The sequence below is a fragment of the Eptesicus fuscus genome, chromosome 7, assembly GCF_027574615.1.
Source record: "Eptesicus fuscus isolate TK198812 chromosome 7, DD_ASM_mEF_20220401, whole genome shotgun sequence".
Classification (NCBI taxonomy): Eukaryota; Metazoa; Chordata; class Mammalia; order Chiroptera; family Vespertilionidae; genus Eptesicus; species Eptesicus fuscus.
The window spans coordinates 82,457,155-82,474,109 of record NC_072479.1 but is presented as its reverse complement, the minus strand read 5'-3'; the positions used below and the strand labels follow the sequence as shown (position 1 = coordinate 82,474,109).

The 16,955-nt window shown below is 40.8% G+C and overlaps 1 protein-coding gene and 1 long non-coding RNA gene across 2 annotated transcripts in view; one reads left to right on the top strand and one right to left on the bottom strand.

Moving 5' to 3' along the window:
• LOC129149675 (uncharacterized) overlaps window positions 1–16,955 on the bottom strand; it is a 120,488-nt gene that overhangs the window by 32,192 nt on the left and 71,341 nt on the right. The window contains exon 2 of the long non-coding RNA XR_008556528.1: window positions 9,352–9,502. This is a non-coding gene — a long non-coding RNA (uncharacterized LOC129149675). The remainder of the gene's footprint in view (window positions 1–9,351; window positions 9,503–16,955) is intronic.
• Window positions 15,470–15,909, top strand: LOC129149674 (translation machinery-associated protein 7-like). Its single transcript, XM_054718503.1, has one exon. It carries the CDS (start codon window positions 15,470–15,472, stop codon window positions 15,659–15,661), a length of 192 nt encoding a protein of 63 aa, XP_054574478.1. The 3' UTR covers window positions 15,662–15,909.

Sequence of the window (16,955 nt, the reverse complement as noted above, 5' to 3'; positions counted from 1 at the left end):
AGGGGCTGCCTTTTTCATTTTAAAAGAGGCAGGTGACTTGGATAGGTACTGTAAGGTATGCTACCTTGTTTGTTTAAATTTTTTAAAATGCTTAATTGCTGATGGGCACACAATGCAGGTATACAGATCATGTATCATAGAAATGTATATTTGAAAACTATGTGATCTTATTAATCAATGTTACCCCAATAAATTTAATAAAAAAATAAGATAAAATAAAATAATTTCAAAGCTTCCTTATGGCAATACTGTGACAGAAATAAAACTAGGCAGTTGTTGCTATGCAACATCAGTAGTTTGCCGAGGGACTAGATATATCTTTGCTGTTACTTATCTTTAGTTGAATTTTGAGCAACATTTTTCTGACGACCCAGTGTTATCCTGTTCTTATTATGTAAGGGGGAACAGTTGAGATAGGAGATCGGGAGCTGAGGGTCACGGGGTAATGGGTGGTCTGCAGGCACCTTGATGCTGGACATTTTGTGTCCTCTTAATTTTTTTGTTCTTTTTCCTTAATCTGTTTAGCTTCCCATTTTCTTCACTTTCATAAGGAAAGATAATGTTTCTTTTAGCCATTCTCTTAACAGCAGTTTCAGTTGGGTTTTGGACTTTGCCCCTTTGAAGCAATAAATATTAGAAAAAAATGTATTCATAGCCAGTTTATCTAATAAATGTCTCTACTTTTCACTTGATAAAAGACATATCAGAATTAATACAATGCCTTTTAAAAAACATTTATCTTTATGCTCTTGAATAGCTCTGATCCTCAGCCTGTGTGCTAACAAGCAATCCTTATACTTTATTTTGTCAGAAAGGTCCTTTCTTAAAAAAAAAAGAAAAAAAAAAGTCTGCACTACATCAAACCTGCAGTGAATTCCTAAATGCATCTGGTTCCCAAGCCCTCCTTCCCATTACTGGCTCTTTCTGTTTTCCACATCCTCCTCTGATTCCTGAGCTCTCACTGACCTACCATTTCCAGGCCTCTCTGCTGAGTCCTCTGCTCTCACTCAAGTACACGCCTGGGTCCCTCTGACCCTGCTGCTCTTCCCCATTCTGACCTCACTGCCAGTAACGTCTGGGGAGGTGCAGGAAGAGCGCTCAAGAATTCAAAGGGGGGATGTTCTGTGACCAGGCTTAAGGAAAAACCTGGGGTTAGCGAGCATTATGGGGAAGGGGTAAGTATTCTGAAGAAGACGTGTTTTGAGCTAGGAGGGTTGACTCTGTGCTGAGAGGAATGATTAAAGAACAACAGGGCTCTCTAATTTGAAAGGAATTCCAGGGCTTTCGTGCTGATGCCTGTCCTAACCCACTCCCACACCCTCTCCTGCCAGAGTGTCTATGGAATATCTTTCTGCCCCAGCTAAAATAGATTTGCCTTTCCTTTGCCTCACTCGGTTTTCCCAGGATCAATTAATTAGATGATAAATGGTCAGGACTGAAAGGAACCTCTGAGAATTAGTTCAACTCCCTGATTCCAAAACCAGAAGCCCAGAGACTAAGAGAGACTGGCTAACGTCATATGGCTTATTAATATTATAAGGAGAGAGGGACCTGGTATCCCCGGCCCTAGCTCTACAGCTAATGGACTAATTGACTAAAAGAGAGGCCTGAAGGGTAGAATTTTCAAGCAAGGCCTTATTTTATTGTCTAATTCATGTCTCATTAACAACTAGAGGATGGTGAAATCTTTATAGTCTCAGGCAGAGGAAATGGAAGACCCAAAGCAATAAAGGGCAGAATTCTACAGTTAGAGGGATTGATGGTGAGCTTTCAATCAGACCATTCAAACAAGTTCCTGTTTCTCCTATCAGTATATCTTGCCCTATAGCCTTCAACAAACATTCACGTAGCAAATGGATAAGCATTTGCTGTTTCCACATATGGCATTGGGCACTGGGGTACAGAGCTGCAAAGGAGTACAAGTGTGGCCCAGCCCTCAAAATGCTTATGCACTAATGGCTATGCAAAATCTCAAATGAAACAGTGCAAAGCAGAACACAAAGCAATCAGGAAACACCTTCTTTCCTCTACAGAGAAGGAATAATTCATCACCGTGGTGAGGAAGAAGAGGTAAGAGATGGTTTCACAGAGGAGGTGGCCTTTGAGCCAGCTGTTAAAGGAAAACCAGGAAAGTGGTAAGTAGGCAAAAGGAGAGGAGGAGGGCCTTCCATACAGCTGAGGCCACAGCAAGCAGGTGTCTGTGGATCCCGGTGACGGGCTGTGGCACATGGGTGTGTGGGAAAAGGAGGCAGGACATTAGGCTGAGAACACAGGTAGGAGTTGGACCCTCATGGGCCTGCATGCTCATGATAGGATTTTGATTAATAAATGCATGACATATTTACAGTCCACTTGGATAGGAAAAAGATTTGCAGCGGTGGCATTTGGACTTTATCCTGTGAGCCACAGGGAGTAGAAAGGTTTTAATAACAGGAACATCGTGACTGGATTTGTGTGTTGGAAAGATTTTCAGATTTTCACAACCGACCCTTCAAATGCTAGGTGAAATGAGCAAATGTTGCATCTTTCCACGGGTGAAAGAACTGTAAACGCTATATTTACAAAGCGGGGAATATTTCAAGAAGACTTAGCTGGTTGTGTCTGTGGAATTCTAAATAATAATGCTTCTGGGTTAGAAGAAGACGGAGGATGACATCAGCATTTACACTGCGGGAGCCCTTTGAAGCTCGCCTAAGCTTCTAATGCCATTAAACCTTATAAAGTCTTATTTATAATATACAAAGGAATGACCCCCTGCCTAGACAGCCAGATAATAGCAATCACAAACAAGTGTATAACTCTCTATATTCACAAAAGACTGTTATTCCATTTTCTGTTTTGTCCCCACAATTGGGTAACAGCAGCATTCTTTTTGTCTCCATTTTACAGATGAGGAGACTGAGACTCAGAAAGATAAAGGGACTTGCCTAAGATAACATCAGTCAGGGGCACAGCTGGGAATTGAATGTGGGTCCTTCTCACTCCACATTCTGATGTTCCTTCCACTGCAGCTTGCTGGTATTCAGCAATCAGCCAGTTTGTCCTCACAGAGATGAGGGACCATGACCTGCACCCAAAGCTGCCATCAGTTTACTGCTGATCTTGGCCATGTCCTCACCCAATAGGAATAGTAACACCTGCTCACTGGTGGTCAGGATGTTTTAAGAATATGATACCACTTTGTGAAGTGTAGGGGTGCTAGACAAGCGTAATGCTCATCTATATTTACTTAGTATCATAGCCTGATCCAAAAAGCCGAAAAACCATCCATTTTTAGAGTCGATGACGAAATACTTTCCCCTTGAATCTACCTTTATCACATGGAGAAGGGAAAACAGAAATAGGTCGGATCGCTAATGTGTTCCTCTTCTAGATCACTTTTGCAACTGTAGTGACACATAAACCAGGCATTTAAAAAAATTCGTTTCAAAGCAGCAAAATAGGGAGCAGAGTGACTTCACGTTTCAGGAGCTGCAACGCCTTATCTGTGCAATGGAGTTTGATCCAATAAACTCTAGGCTCATTTCCTGGCCTCAGACTGAATTGTTCTATGCATAAATAAAACAGGTTTGTGCAAGATCTGATCAAGATCTTTTTGAGCCTCTAGAGGTGATTACCGGAACCTAGTTTTTAAAGCCTGCTTCTTGCTGTGAGCCTCGCTTTACTGCACCCCATCCCCAACTTCGGGAACAAGAGAGCCTGAACTGATTCACCAACAAACAGCCATAAGAGGAAGACCAGAGGCATAAGAAGTTGATCTCTTGGATAATGCAGCAGCATGAAGAGGTCTCCTCTTCCTTCTCCCCTTGTGGCAGCTACAAGAAAGAAGGGAAGAGCGCCATCCCCCACCCAAAAAAAGATAAACAACCTAGGTGTTTTTTAATATAGTTTTATTGATTTCAGAGAGGAAGGGAGAAGGATAGAGAGATAAAAACATCAATGATGAGAGAGAATCACTGATTGGCTGCCTCCTGCACACCCCCACTGAGTATTGAGCCCACAACCTAAGCATGTGCCCTTGACCAGAATCAAACTTGGGACCCTTCAGTCTGCAGGCCGACACTCTATCCACTGAGCCAAACTGGCTAGAGCCAAACAACCTAGTTTAAAACAATATATCAGTCTGTTGCATGCTTCAACAGGACTTGAATAGACATTAAGCACATAAAAAGATACTTTGCATCAACAGTCATCAGGTAAATGTTTATTAAAACCACAATAAGATAGGACTTCATATCCACTAGGATGCCTGTAATCAAAAACGTGCACAATTGTAAATGTTGACAAGAATGTGGAGACTCTTATACATTGCTGGTGTAGATGATGGAAAACAGTTTGACAATTCCTCAAAAAGAGAAACATAAAACTCTCATGTAACCCAGCAATTTCACTCCTAGATATATACCCAAAAGTATTGAAAATAGGAACACAAACGGAAGCTGATGTTATTTGCAGCATTATTCACAACAGCCAAAAAGTATGGTAAGCAAAATGTGGTATATGCATACAATGGAATATATTGTCGGCCATAAAAGAGACTGAGTACATGCTACAACATGGGTAAACCATAAAAACATTGTGCTGAGTGAAAGGAGCCAGACAAAAAAGAACAAATATTCTATTATTTCACTTATCTGAAATACCTAGAATAGGCAAATTCATAGAGGCACAAAGTAAATTGAGTTCACCAGGCATTGGGGGTCAGGGGGAATGGGGAGTTTTTGTTTAATCAGTACAATTTCTGTTTGGGTGATGAAAAAGTTTTGGAAATAGATAATAGTGATTACTGCACAACATTTTAAATGTAATTAAGGCCACTGAATTAAACACTCAAAATAAGTTAAAATGGCAAAAGTTTGTTTATATGTATTTTACCATAATGAGAAGAAGAAAAAAGAAGAAGAGAAGCCCTAGCTGGTTTGGCTCAGTGGATAGAGTGTCAGCCTGCAGACTGAAGGGTCCTGGGTTCGATTCCAGTCAAGGGCACATGCCTAGGTTTCGGGCTCAATACTCAGTGGGGATGTGCAGGAGGCAGCCAATCAATGATTCTCTCTCATCATTGATGTTTCTATCTCTCTCTCCCTCTCCTGTCCTCTCTGAAATCAATAAAAATATTTAAAAAAAAAAAAAAGAAAGAAAGAACAGAAGAGGTCAGAGCTTGCTGTCAGATGTCTAAGACCAGGGCAGAAGAAAGCACCACGTGGTGGGACACAGAGGCATAGCCAGGTTGGGAGGGACAGGTGTCCCCTCAGGTCCTGTTTCCTGAGGTGTGCAGAAGATAAACTCCACAGCTGGCTGCAGGCCCTGCGCAGGGAGCCGTGGATGGGCAGATGGCCATGGAGCTTACAAAGAACTATCAAGACCAGTGGAACATCAGGATGAAGCCTTATCAGCAGGGTCCAAAGGAAGGTGGGAAGATGTCACCCTGTGGGTTCCTCACCCCATGCCTGACTTAGTATCAGGAGGAAGATGGAGGGGGGTGGAAGACAACAAGTAATGCCAAGGGCCCCTTCCCTCTAAACCCCTGGAACTGCCACTCTAACCTTAACCGGATGGAGGAGGAGGAGACCTTTGAATTAACTGTAATATAGGTGTTTTTAGATGGAGAGTCTAGGGCTCACAAATTGAAACAAGACTATTCTGAATAACCCAAAGTGACCAAAGTATAAGGAACCATACTGAAATATCATTAAGGGAGCTGGCTCTCAGGAGGAAATGGTGGTTTGGCAAAGTTAGTAGAAGTTATTAGACAAGTAAATCACATTTATATTACAATGAGGTGAGTCGATTTAATACATAAGTTACATATTGTGTGAGATGTTTGCCAGTGCACCCCAGTATCCATTCTCCCTATTCCTTCATAGTAAGAGGACGAGCAGTTCTAAGCTTAGCAAATATGCCCTCAGAACAGAGAATACATGCTCTAATCCTCCACTGAAGCTAGGTTTGAACATGTACCTAAATTCTGGACAATAGGATAAACGTGGAAATATGTGACAGTTTTGGGAGATCACCCTTTTTTCTTTTTCTTGTTTTAATTTATCTTTATTGTCAAAAGTATTACAGATGCCCCTCTTATTCTCCCCCCTCCCTGCCCCATTAACTCCTCCACCCTCTATCTTCCCCTCCACAGGCCTTCCCTACATTATTGCCTGCCATGAGCTATGCATATATGCATATAAGTTCATTGTTTAATCTCTTCCTGCTTCCCTCTGAAATATATCAGTCTGTTGCATGCTTCAATGGGAGATCACCCTTTAAAGTCCACTCCCTTGTCACTTTCTTTTTCAAGCATTCTTATGATATCCATTTGATGACTGGAGCTATAGCTAATATTCTAGATCATGAGGATAATGGCCACAGATTCAAAACGGCAGAGGAGTAAACTGTAAGGATTTTGGATTCCTGGGAACTTCATGGAATACAACCAGTACACCAGCCCTGGACATCCTAGCTTTTACCTGGGGGGGAGGGGGGGACTATATTTTTATAGCCACTACTATTTTAGGCCTCTGTAACTCACAGCTGAACTTAATTTATATGAAACATGCAAAATATCACAAAATAGTCTAAGTTCAAATGTAGAAAAAATAAAAACTATATCATACCTCTTGCTCTGGCCAGGTTGGGCATCATCTCATGCACTGAGAGGTTGCTGGTTCGATTCCCAGTCAGGGTACATGCCCAGGTTGTGGGCTCTATCCCCAGTGGGGCGCGTACAGGAGGCAGCCAATCATTGTTGTGCTCTCACATAGATGTTTCTCTCTTCTCCCTTCCTCTCTCTCTAGAGATCAATAAACCATTCATTTAAAAAAAAAAAAAAGCATATGCAAAAAATGAAACTAGATCACCAACTTACACCATACACAAAAATAAACTCAAAATGGATACAGGACTTAAGCATAAGACGGGAAACCATAAAAATACTAGAGGAATCCACAGGCAGCAAAATCTCAGACATATGCCAAAAGAACTTCTTCACTGATACTGCCCCTAGGGCAATGGAAGCTAAAGAGAAAATAAACAAAACAAATGGGACTACATCAAAATAAAAAGCTTTTTTACAGCAAAAGAAACTATCAATAAAACAACAAGAAAGCCCACTGTATTGGAGAACATATTTGTATATGTTATCACTGATAAAGGTTTAATCTCCAACATCTACAGGCAGCTTATACAACTTAATAAAAGGAAGATAAATGATCCAATAAAAAAATGGGCAACGGACCTAAATAGAATCTTTTCAAAAGAAGACAGAAGGAAGGCCAAGAGAAGCATGAAAACATGCTCAAAGTCACTAATTATCCGAGAGATGCAAATCAAAACAATAATGCGGTACCATCTCACACCGACCAGAATGGCTATCATCAACAAATCAACAAATGACCAGTGTGGCGAGGATGCGGAGAAAAAGGAACCCTCGTGCACTGCTGGTGGGAATGCAGACTGGTGCAGTCACTGTGGAGAACAGTATGGAGTTTCCTCAAAAAACTGAAAATGGAACTCCCATTTGACCCAGTAATCCCACTCCTAGGAATATATCCTAAGAAACTGGAAACACCAATAAGAAAGGATATATGCATCCCTATGTTCATAGCAGCATAATTTACAATAGCAAAGATTTGGAAACAGCCTAGGTGCCCGTCAGCAGGTGACTGGATCAGAAAACTATGGTACATCTATACAATGGAATACTATACTGCCACAAAAAAGAAGGAATTCTCATCATTTGCAGCAACCTGGATGGAATTGGAGAACATCATGCTAAGTGAAATAAGCCAGTCCATGAAAGAAAAATACCACATGATCTCACTCATCTATGGATAATAAAGAAAATTATAAGCTGTTGAACAAAAAGATAGATACAGAGACAGTAAAGCATCAAACAGAAGGTCAAATTACGGCAGGAAGGTTAGGGAGAGGTGGGGGAGATAAGAGATCAACCGAAGGACTTGTATGCAAGAATATAAGCATAACCAATGGACACAAAACTCTGGGGGGTGAGGGCATGTATGGGAATGGGGTAGGGGGGGGCAATGGTAAGATATGTACACATATAATTCCTTAATTAAAAAATGGGGGAAAAAAGAATTTTTTTTAAAAAAAACATATGATACCTCTTTACTTTGATTTAGTCAACATACCATAGATACTAAGAAACAACATTTATGGAGACCTTATGCAAAGAATTTTACCAAGAGCTTCATAAGCTGAAATTTTAAGATATTAAATAACTTGTCCAAGGTCACACAGTATCTGCAGAGCCATGATAGAAATCCAGTCTGCCTTACTCCAGAGCCATGCTCTTAACCAGTTTACATCACACTGGCCTAAAAATTACTCTGGCAAAGATCTATTTTTGTAGAGATCCCCAGATACGATTAAACTGCAATAAAATTTCTTAAAATTGTCATAATGTGTAAAAAAGGAATTTGCTGACATTTGGTATAGATAATATTTGGTCATTAATAAAATAACAAAAAGTTATAGGATTTGTTATCTTGGCCACTGTAACTCATATTATAGTTCTACAATACTGTTGTTTAAATAAAATGTAAATAATCCTCAATTTGCTTGTAAATTGAGTAATGCTATACTATAATGTGAACCCAGATATATGTTGGAAAACAGCCACCAAAAGATGAATAACATTGAAAAAAATACTGTGACAACAAACCTACAATTCTGGCCAAATAAAGAACAGAGTTGCTATTTGTGATAAATCCAATAATGCAGATTATCTGAGCTTATTTGTATTGTTATTGTAGAAAGTAGAATTGCTCTGAGAATATATTCAAGAAAAGGTTTTTCGATTTAAATGCCTTTGATAAATAGGCTAAAACAAGCATTAAAATAAGACAGTTACCTTTTGTGACCAATTAGTTTGCATACACTGATTAAATAAGTTTGAGAGAGTAATGAATATAATTCACTGGCATTGCTTCAGAAAATGGTATTTAGGAATATTCATCAAAAAACTAATAATAGTCCCTTATACTGAGTCCATGCACAGAAATTGACATATTGTAGATATTTAATAAATATTTGCTAAATGAAAGAATAGAAATATCAAAGTGGATTGATGTATCAGGGTTGAATGGATGAATAGATGGAAGTTGAATAAATTAATATGAATAGTGATTTACCAGTTTCAAAAAAATTTTCTCATTTGACCCTATAAAGCATCTTGTAAGCAAGGTAGCTGAAAAAGACATCGCTCACTTGTATCTCCTGCTCCATGCATACATCCATGGACAACGCCTCTGTGGGAGCTGTGGGATCCAGCACCATATGCCATGGGCCTCTGGAGGAGTCTCACCCACCCATGCATCAGGTAATAGGCATACATACCTTGGCTGTTCACCCTGCAGTGGCCCATAAACTGGCTCCAGACCTTCTCAACCATAGTCCAGGTGTCCCTGGAGAACAGTCTTAGACAATCACTCACAGATGAACGAGCCCTTGTGGAAGTTGAAATATGCATCACAGAAATTTCAGCACACTATTGGAGAAAAAATACAAGTTTGGGTGCATTGGAAGAGGGTAAGAGGACATTTTTACTTTACCCACATCTGCTGTCTCCACAGCTCCCTTCCCTATTGTGGGGAGAGTGTATGAATGAGCACCTGACTTCCCCAGATGTGCAAGAGTAGCAAAGAGGCCCATTTCTCTCTTGCCACCCTAAAGAGTACTTGAGTTGTGATCTGCATGACTGGGAAGGAGAGAGGAGGCTTGGAGAGTGGCAGACAGGAAACTAGCAGGGCATTCAAGAGATGTGAATCCTACTAACTGTGCTGTGGATTCATCAAGAAGCCTGCCCAAGAGCCACAGGAGTACCTTGCCCATAGGGTCACCCCAATTGGCCAAGAGACACCCCCAAGGCTCCACACACACTCCCACCCTGTGGCTGGTTCCCTGTGCACACTCCTGATGGCAGCAAACGTGAGCTTTGGAAGATACTTAGTAAGTATACACTGACAGTAAACATCAAAATGTGGGCCAGAGAGAGACCACAAACTTTAGTTTTAACATTGTCCTTGGGAAACCAAAAGGAATACTGACATATAAACAATCTAATTTTACATCTCAAGGAACTAAAAACGAAGAACTAAGCCCAAAGTTAGCAAAAGGAATAAAACAATAAGAATCAGAGTAGAAATAAATGATGTAGAGTACAGAAAAACAATGAAAATGATCAATGAAACAAAGAGCTGGTTTTCTTTGAAAGAAGTTTTTTTTTTATAACAAACGGGCCCTGGCTGGTCAGCTCAGTTGGTTAGAGCAGTGGTCGGCAAACTCATTAGTCAACAGAGCCAAATATCAACAGTACAATGACTGAAATTTCTTTTGAGAGCCAAATTTTTTCAACTTAAACCTCTTCTAACGCCACTTCTTCAAAATAGACTCGCCCAGGCTGTGGTATTTTGTGGGAGAGCCACACTCAAGGGGCCAAAGAGCCGCATGTGGCTCGCGAGCCGCAGTTTGCCAACCACAGGGTTAGAGCATCATCCAAATACATCAAGGCTGCAGGTTTGATCCCTGGTTAGGGCACATACATGAATCAACCAGAATTCATAACTAAGTGCGGCAACAAAGCAATGTTTCTCTCTCGAAAAAAGAAAAAAAAAAAGACAAGCTCTTAAAAAAAAAGACAAGCTTAAGAAAATAAGAGAGAAGACTCAAAAAATAAGGGGGAAGATTTTACAACTGATACTATAGAAATACAAAGGGTCATTAGGGATTGCTATGAGCAATTATATACCAACTAGAGGCCTGGTGCACGAATTCGTGCACAGATGGGGTCTGGCTGGCCCATTGGGACCAATTGGGCCAAGCCAGCCAGTGGGAGAGGCCCCAGTCCCCCACCCCCGATTGGGGTGGGGGACTGTGGGGTTGGCCAGCCAGGTCCCCCTTTTCTCTCCCCCCCCCCCCCCCCCCAGCGAACTCCTAGTCAAACTCCCGGTCAAGCCCTGACCGGTTTGGCTCAGTGGATAGAGATTAGGCCTGTGGACTGAAGGGTCCCAGGTTCAATTCCGGTCAGGGACATGTACCGTGGTTGCGAGCACATCCCCAGTAGGGGGTGTGCAGGAGGCAGCTGATCAATGTTTCTCTCTCATCGATGTTTCTAACTCTCTGTTCGTCTCCCATCCTCTCTGTAAAAAATCAATGTAATATATTTTTAAAAAGCAAAACAAAAAAAAACCTCCCGGTCAAGGGGATAATTTTCATATTAGCCTTTTATTATATAGGATAAATTGAATAACCTAAAAAGAAACTGATAAATTCCTAGAAAAATACAACCTACCAAGCCTAATTTTGTAAAACAGAAAATTGGAACAGACTAATAATGACTAAGGAGACTGAATCAGTACTCAAAAACTTTCCAACAAAAAATAGCCTAGGGTGAGATGGTGAATCCTACCAAATGTTTAAAGAAGAATTAATGCCAATCCTTCTCAAACTCCTTCCAAAAAATGAAGAGAAGGAAAAACTCCAGACTAATTTTACAAAGCCAGCATCACCCTGGTGCCAAAGCCAGATATGAACACTACAAGAAAAGAAAACCACAGGCCCAAATCCTGCTGAATATACACAAAAAATCCCTCAACAAAATATTATCTAACTGAATTTTAATAGCTTATTAAAAGGATTACACACTATAATCAAGTTGGATTTATCACTGTGATGCAAGGATGATTTAACATGCAAATCAATAAATGTGATAAACCACAGTAATAAAATAAAAGAGAAAAATCATATGATCACCTTTATAGATGCAAAAATAGAATTTGACAAAATCGAACATCCCTTCATGATAAAAATGTTCAGTAATTTGGGTATAGAAAGAATGTACTTCAACCTTATAAAGGCCATATATGACAACTAACATATATTCAATGGTGAAAGTTGAAAGCTTTTTCTCTAAGATTGGAAACAAATTAAAGGTGATTACTCTCACCACTCTTATTCAACACTAGAAGCCCGGTGCATGAAATTCATGCACAGGAATGGTGTGTCCCACAGCCCAGCCTGCACCCTCTCCAATCTGGATTTTGAGAGGGATGTCCAACTAAACGAGCAGTCAGACATCCCTCTCAAAATCCAGGACTGCTGGCTCCCAATGGCTTGCCTGCCTGACTGATTGCCCCCTAACCACTTCCCTGCCAGTCTGATCGACGCCTAACTGCTCCCCTGCCGGCCCAATTGCCCCTAACCGCCCTCCCCTACAGGCCTGGTCCCCCCCAAATGCCCTCCCCTGCAGGCCATGTCCCTCCCAACTGCCCTCCCCTGAAGGCCTGGTCCCCCTCAACTGCCCTCCCCTGCAGGCCTGGTCACTCCCAACTGCCCTCCCCTACTGGCCTGGTCTCCCCCAAATGCCCTCCCCTGCAGGTCTGGTCCCCCCCACAACTGCCCTCCCCTGCAGGCCTCGTCACTCCCAACTGCTCTCCCCTGTTGGCCTGGTTCCTCCCAACTGCCCTCCCCTGCTAGCCTGGGCACCCCAACTCCCCTCCCCTGCAGGCCTGGTTCCCCCCAACTACCCTCCCCGGCAGGCCTGGTCCCCCCCAACTGCCCTCCCCTGCAGGCCTGTTGCCCCCAACTGCCCTCCCCTGCTGGCCATCTTGTGTCCACATGCGGGTGGCCATCTTATGTGTTGGAGTGATGGTCAATTTGCATATTATCTCTTTATTAGATAGGATAGTATACTAGAAGTCCTAACCAGAATAATCAGCAAGAAAAAGAAATAAAAGGCATTCAAATTACACAGGAAAAAAGTAAAATTGACTCTGTTGGAGATGATATGATATTATATACAGGAAATCCTAATGACTCCTCTAAAAAACTATTAGAACTAATCAACAAATTCAACTATTTGATACTGCTAATCACTTCTTTAATTACACCTCTCTCCTGGCTTTTGGGCTGTCATGTATATCTAGTTTTCCCCTTCTCTATATTTCTGGTACTTCTTATTCTCCTTATCTTATTCCTACTTATTGAAGTTAACACTCCCTAGGATTTTTTTTTCTTGGATTTTTTTCTCATCCACATTCTCTAACTACACAATCATCATTCTCAAAATTTCAAATCTCACATATATCATATATTTGGAGCAGACAACATAAATTTGCAGTATTAATAAATACAGTACAGTAATTAAATGTAATTCATCTTATAATTTTATTAACATTTTCTTTTCTCTAGCTTACTTTATTATATAGTGTATAATACAATATAATATAAAATATGTGTCAATTGTTTATGTTATTTGGAAAGCTTACAGTCAACAGTAGGCTGTTAATAGTTAAGTGTTGCAGAAGTCAAAAGTCACATGTGGATTTTTTAACTGCATGGGAGGTTGCTGACTTATCTGTAAAATGAGAAAGACCAAACATTATATTTAGGGACCTTTCAGAAATATTATTTGATGCTTCTATACTTGACTTGGAAAGCACTCTATTTATTTCATGCATTTTTCAAGGTACTTGTACCAACCTCAAAACCACATTTTAATTATAACATGGAATAAGGTTTGAAGCCATGCTTTATAGATTTCTTGATTTATTATAGATTTATTTTAAAATATTTTGTATAATTGTCCAGAATATCTTTGCCTATTCATCAAGATTTCAGGGGCAGAAGAGAAGATAATAGATTGCTTTTACTAAAGTTGAAATGAACAGCTCTGAATTCCAGCAAATACAGCAGAAGAAACACCATTTTCACTTCAAGTCCAGCAGAGAATTATTTGCTTCCTTGTGATGGTTAATTTTATGTGTCAACTTAGCTAGGGCACAGTGCCCAAATACTTGGCCAAACATGTCTAGATGTTGACGGATTGACATTTAAGCTTTGAGAAAAGCAGATTATTCTCCATAACGTGGGTGGGTCTCACCAATCAGTTGAAGACCTTAAGAAAAAGACTGAGGAAGAGGAAATTCTGCCTTTGGACTTGAGCTGAAATATCAACATCAACTCCTCCCTGTGTCTCCACACTTGCTTACCCTGCAAATCTTGGACTTGCCTGTCACCATTGCTGGCCTTAAAGATAGAAGGAAGAAGATCATGAACCAATGAACAAATGTGGGCAGCCTCTAGAAGCTGGAAAAGGACTATGACCCTCAGCTAAAATACTGGTCTTGAGGGAAAAGAGATTTGTATGACCCTTGGTGTGATTTTCAGGAATGTATTGTGAACACAAACAAGGACTGCCTGTACTGTTATATAAAATGGAAACAGCAAACTAGCATTTGAGTAAACTCTGAGATGTACCCTGCAACCACCCACTGGAACCGGTACAAGACAAATAATGATCCCAATGGAACTTGGGAAAGAGCACTAAGTGGAATTTAATATTGTTCCCTGACTTACCTTTGTTTATAGAGGGTTAATTGTTTTCCTCAATCCTGTGACAAAAAGAACTGGAGGAGACAAGAAGAGCAAGAGCAATTTGTTTCTCAGTGAATTCTCAATAAGTGTTAAACTGCAATACATATCCATCCTTTTGGTTCTGCTTCTCTGAAGAACCCAACTATAATAACTTCTTCGACACAGAAGAAAAGAGCAGCCCCATACCATCCTGCTCTTACCCCCTGTCCTGTGATCCAAGAAGGGCTAGCCTCGGCCAGAGGGCTCATCCACTCAATGAGTGAAAATAACTGGGACCTGCAAACTATAAAGCAGCATGTGCATGTATGCTAACATAACAATTAGTGTCATCACTATCATAATTTTAGAAATTCCATTTGAAACACCAGATACAAGTATGTATGTTCCGTATTACATAATGTGAAAGGCTAGAATCTCTAAGAGAAGGCAGACCACACAGGCAGGGTGATATTGTGCTCTGCTTCCACAGCCCACCAGCCCAGCCACACATCAGATTATTAAAATCACTCCTGGGAAAGAACAGAATTCGTTGATTATGCATTCATCCCACATAGCTCTTGGCTCTAGCAATTCTCTACACCTCCAGAGACCTCTCATCTTCCTCTCCATCTACATTATCCAGAAAAGAAAAAAGTCAGTTGTCATAGGGAGTGATCTTTTTAGCACTTTTCCAATCAAAACCAGCCTTTGCTGACTACCTAGAATAAATCCTGTCCTGGTCTCCAAAAGCCTCTGATGCCTTTTTAGTGCACTAGCTCCACCTAGTGACTGCTGAAGAGAATGCACCCAAATTTTGGATCAAGTTTACAAAATTGACAGCTAAATATCAGACAATGTATTCAATGGCCAGATGGAGATTTTCATGCCAGAGACTTTCAGGGAACACTGTACATTGCTCATTTTAGGAGTACCTAGCATAAGGGTAATAATATGAACACTGAGTTCGGACACCTCTGAGTTCAAATACCTGCTCTATTTCTTACCACTTTTCCTGTGTGACTTTGGACAAGTCATTTACCTTATTTAAGCTTTTTTTTTTCTTTTTTTCTTTTTTTTTGGTAAAAATAAGTAATTCTTGACCATGTCCAGTAGAGAAGGTGGCAAGAAAAAGCCCCTGAAGCAGCCCAAGAGGCAGGCCAAGGAGATGGACGAGGAAGACAAGGCATTCAAGCAGAGGCAGAAAGAGGAGAAGAAACTCCAGGAGCTGAAAGCGAAGGCCGAGGGAAAGGGCCCCCTGGCCACAGGTGGAATTAAGAAATCTGACAAAAAGTGAACTGTTCCTTGTGCCTGGGGCAATGGTGATCCTTAATTCCATTCCTGTTTTAACATCATGATTCCCTGTCATCACATCTCTTGCCACCTACAGCTAAAATGAAGTGTTGTCTTGGAGGCTGTGGTACATTTAAGAATAAACTTTTGTAAAAAAAATAATAATAATAATAATAATGATAATTATGCATTGGCTCATCTCTTCAGTTCTTCTCATTCTGCCATTTCAACCTTAGCTGTATCGTCAGAGTAAACCCAGCTCAGAATCCTGTCAAAGTGTGCTCTTCAAGATATTCTGTACCACCTGAAATTAAGCCAATTTGCTTGAAAAAAATAAGTAATTCTTATTTAAGCTTTGTTTTAATTTGTTATTAATCTCCACGCAAGGATATTTTCCATTGATTTTTAGAGAAAGTGGAAGGAAGAGAGAGAGAAACATCAGTGTGTGCCAAGAACCAATTCCAGCATGTAATAATTATAAAAGTTTCCTCAAAAGGTTGATGGGACTTGGGGGGCTCAAAAGGGTTGAGTCATATGTAGTTTACCTGTTGGAAACGGCTAAAAGGCACTCCCCCCAAACCTGAATGGGATGATTGTCTGCTGCCAGACAGCTCAGGGCATTTTATTGCCTCCTGTTGGCCAAATACCTGAACAGCTGTAGGCTATTCCCCAAACTGACAATACCCTTTGATACCTTACCCTTTGAAGTGTATATTTCCACCTTGCCTTGGGACAAATTGTGTTTAATAAAAGCACGGGGTCTGCGACAAGGAGAGTCTTCAGTTCCCTTTAGCTGAAGCTCCTCTGACCCCCAATGCCTTCCAAAAATATATTTCGTCCTTGGACTCTTTAATCATCTATGCGCAGCCCCTTTCTCCAGAATGCTGAACACTTCGTAAGGCTGGGAAAAGAACCCCGGCATTATGGTGCCCTAATGAGGGACACCAACAATTATGGTGCCCTAACAAGGGAACCAACAGATGTGAGAGAGACACATCAATTGGTTGCCTCCCGCACGTGCCCCAACTGGGGCAGGGATCAAACCTGCAACCCAGGTAGGTGCCCTTGACTGGGAATCGAACCCTAGACCCTTCAGTGCATAGGCTGATACTTTAGCCACTGAGCCATGCTGGCCAAGGCAAGCTTTATTTTTTAATTAGGTTCATCTTTAATACCTAATAACAATTTTCCAATAATCAATATAGATAGTAGTTAGAGTGCTTAGTAGACTACTTAGCCCTTCATAAACAATAACAAATCAAAAATACCAATGGCCTTTTTCACAGGACTACTACAAA

Bases quoted from the DNA above. Each gene is read 5' to 3' on its own strand.
- LOC129149674 (XM_054718503.1), top strand. From the start codon at position 15,470: ATGTCCAGTAGAGAAGGTGGCAAGAAAAAGCCCCTGAAGCAGCCCAAG.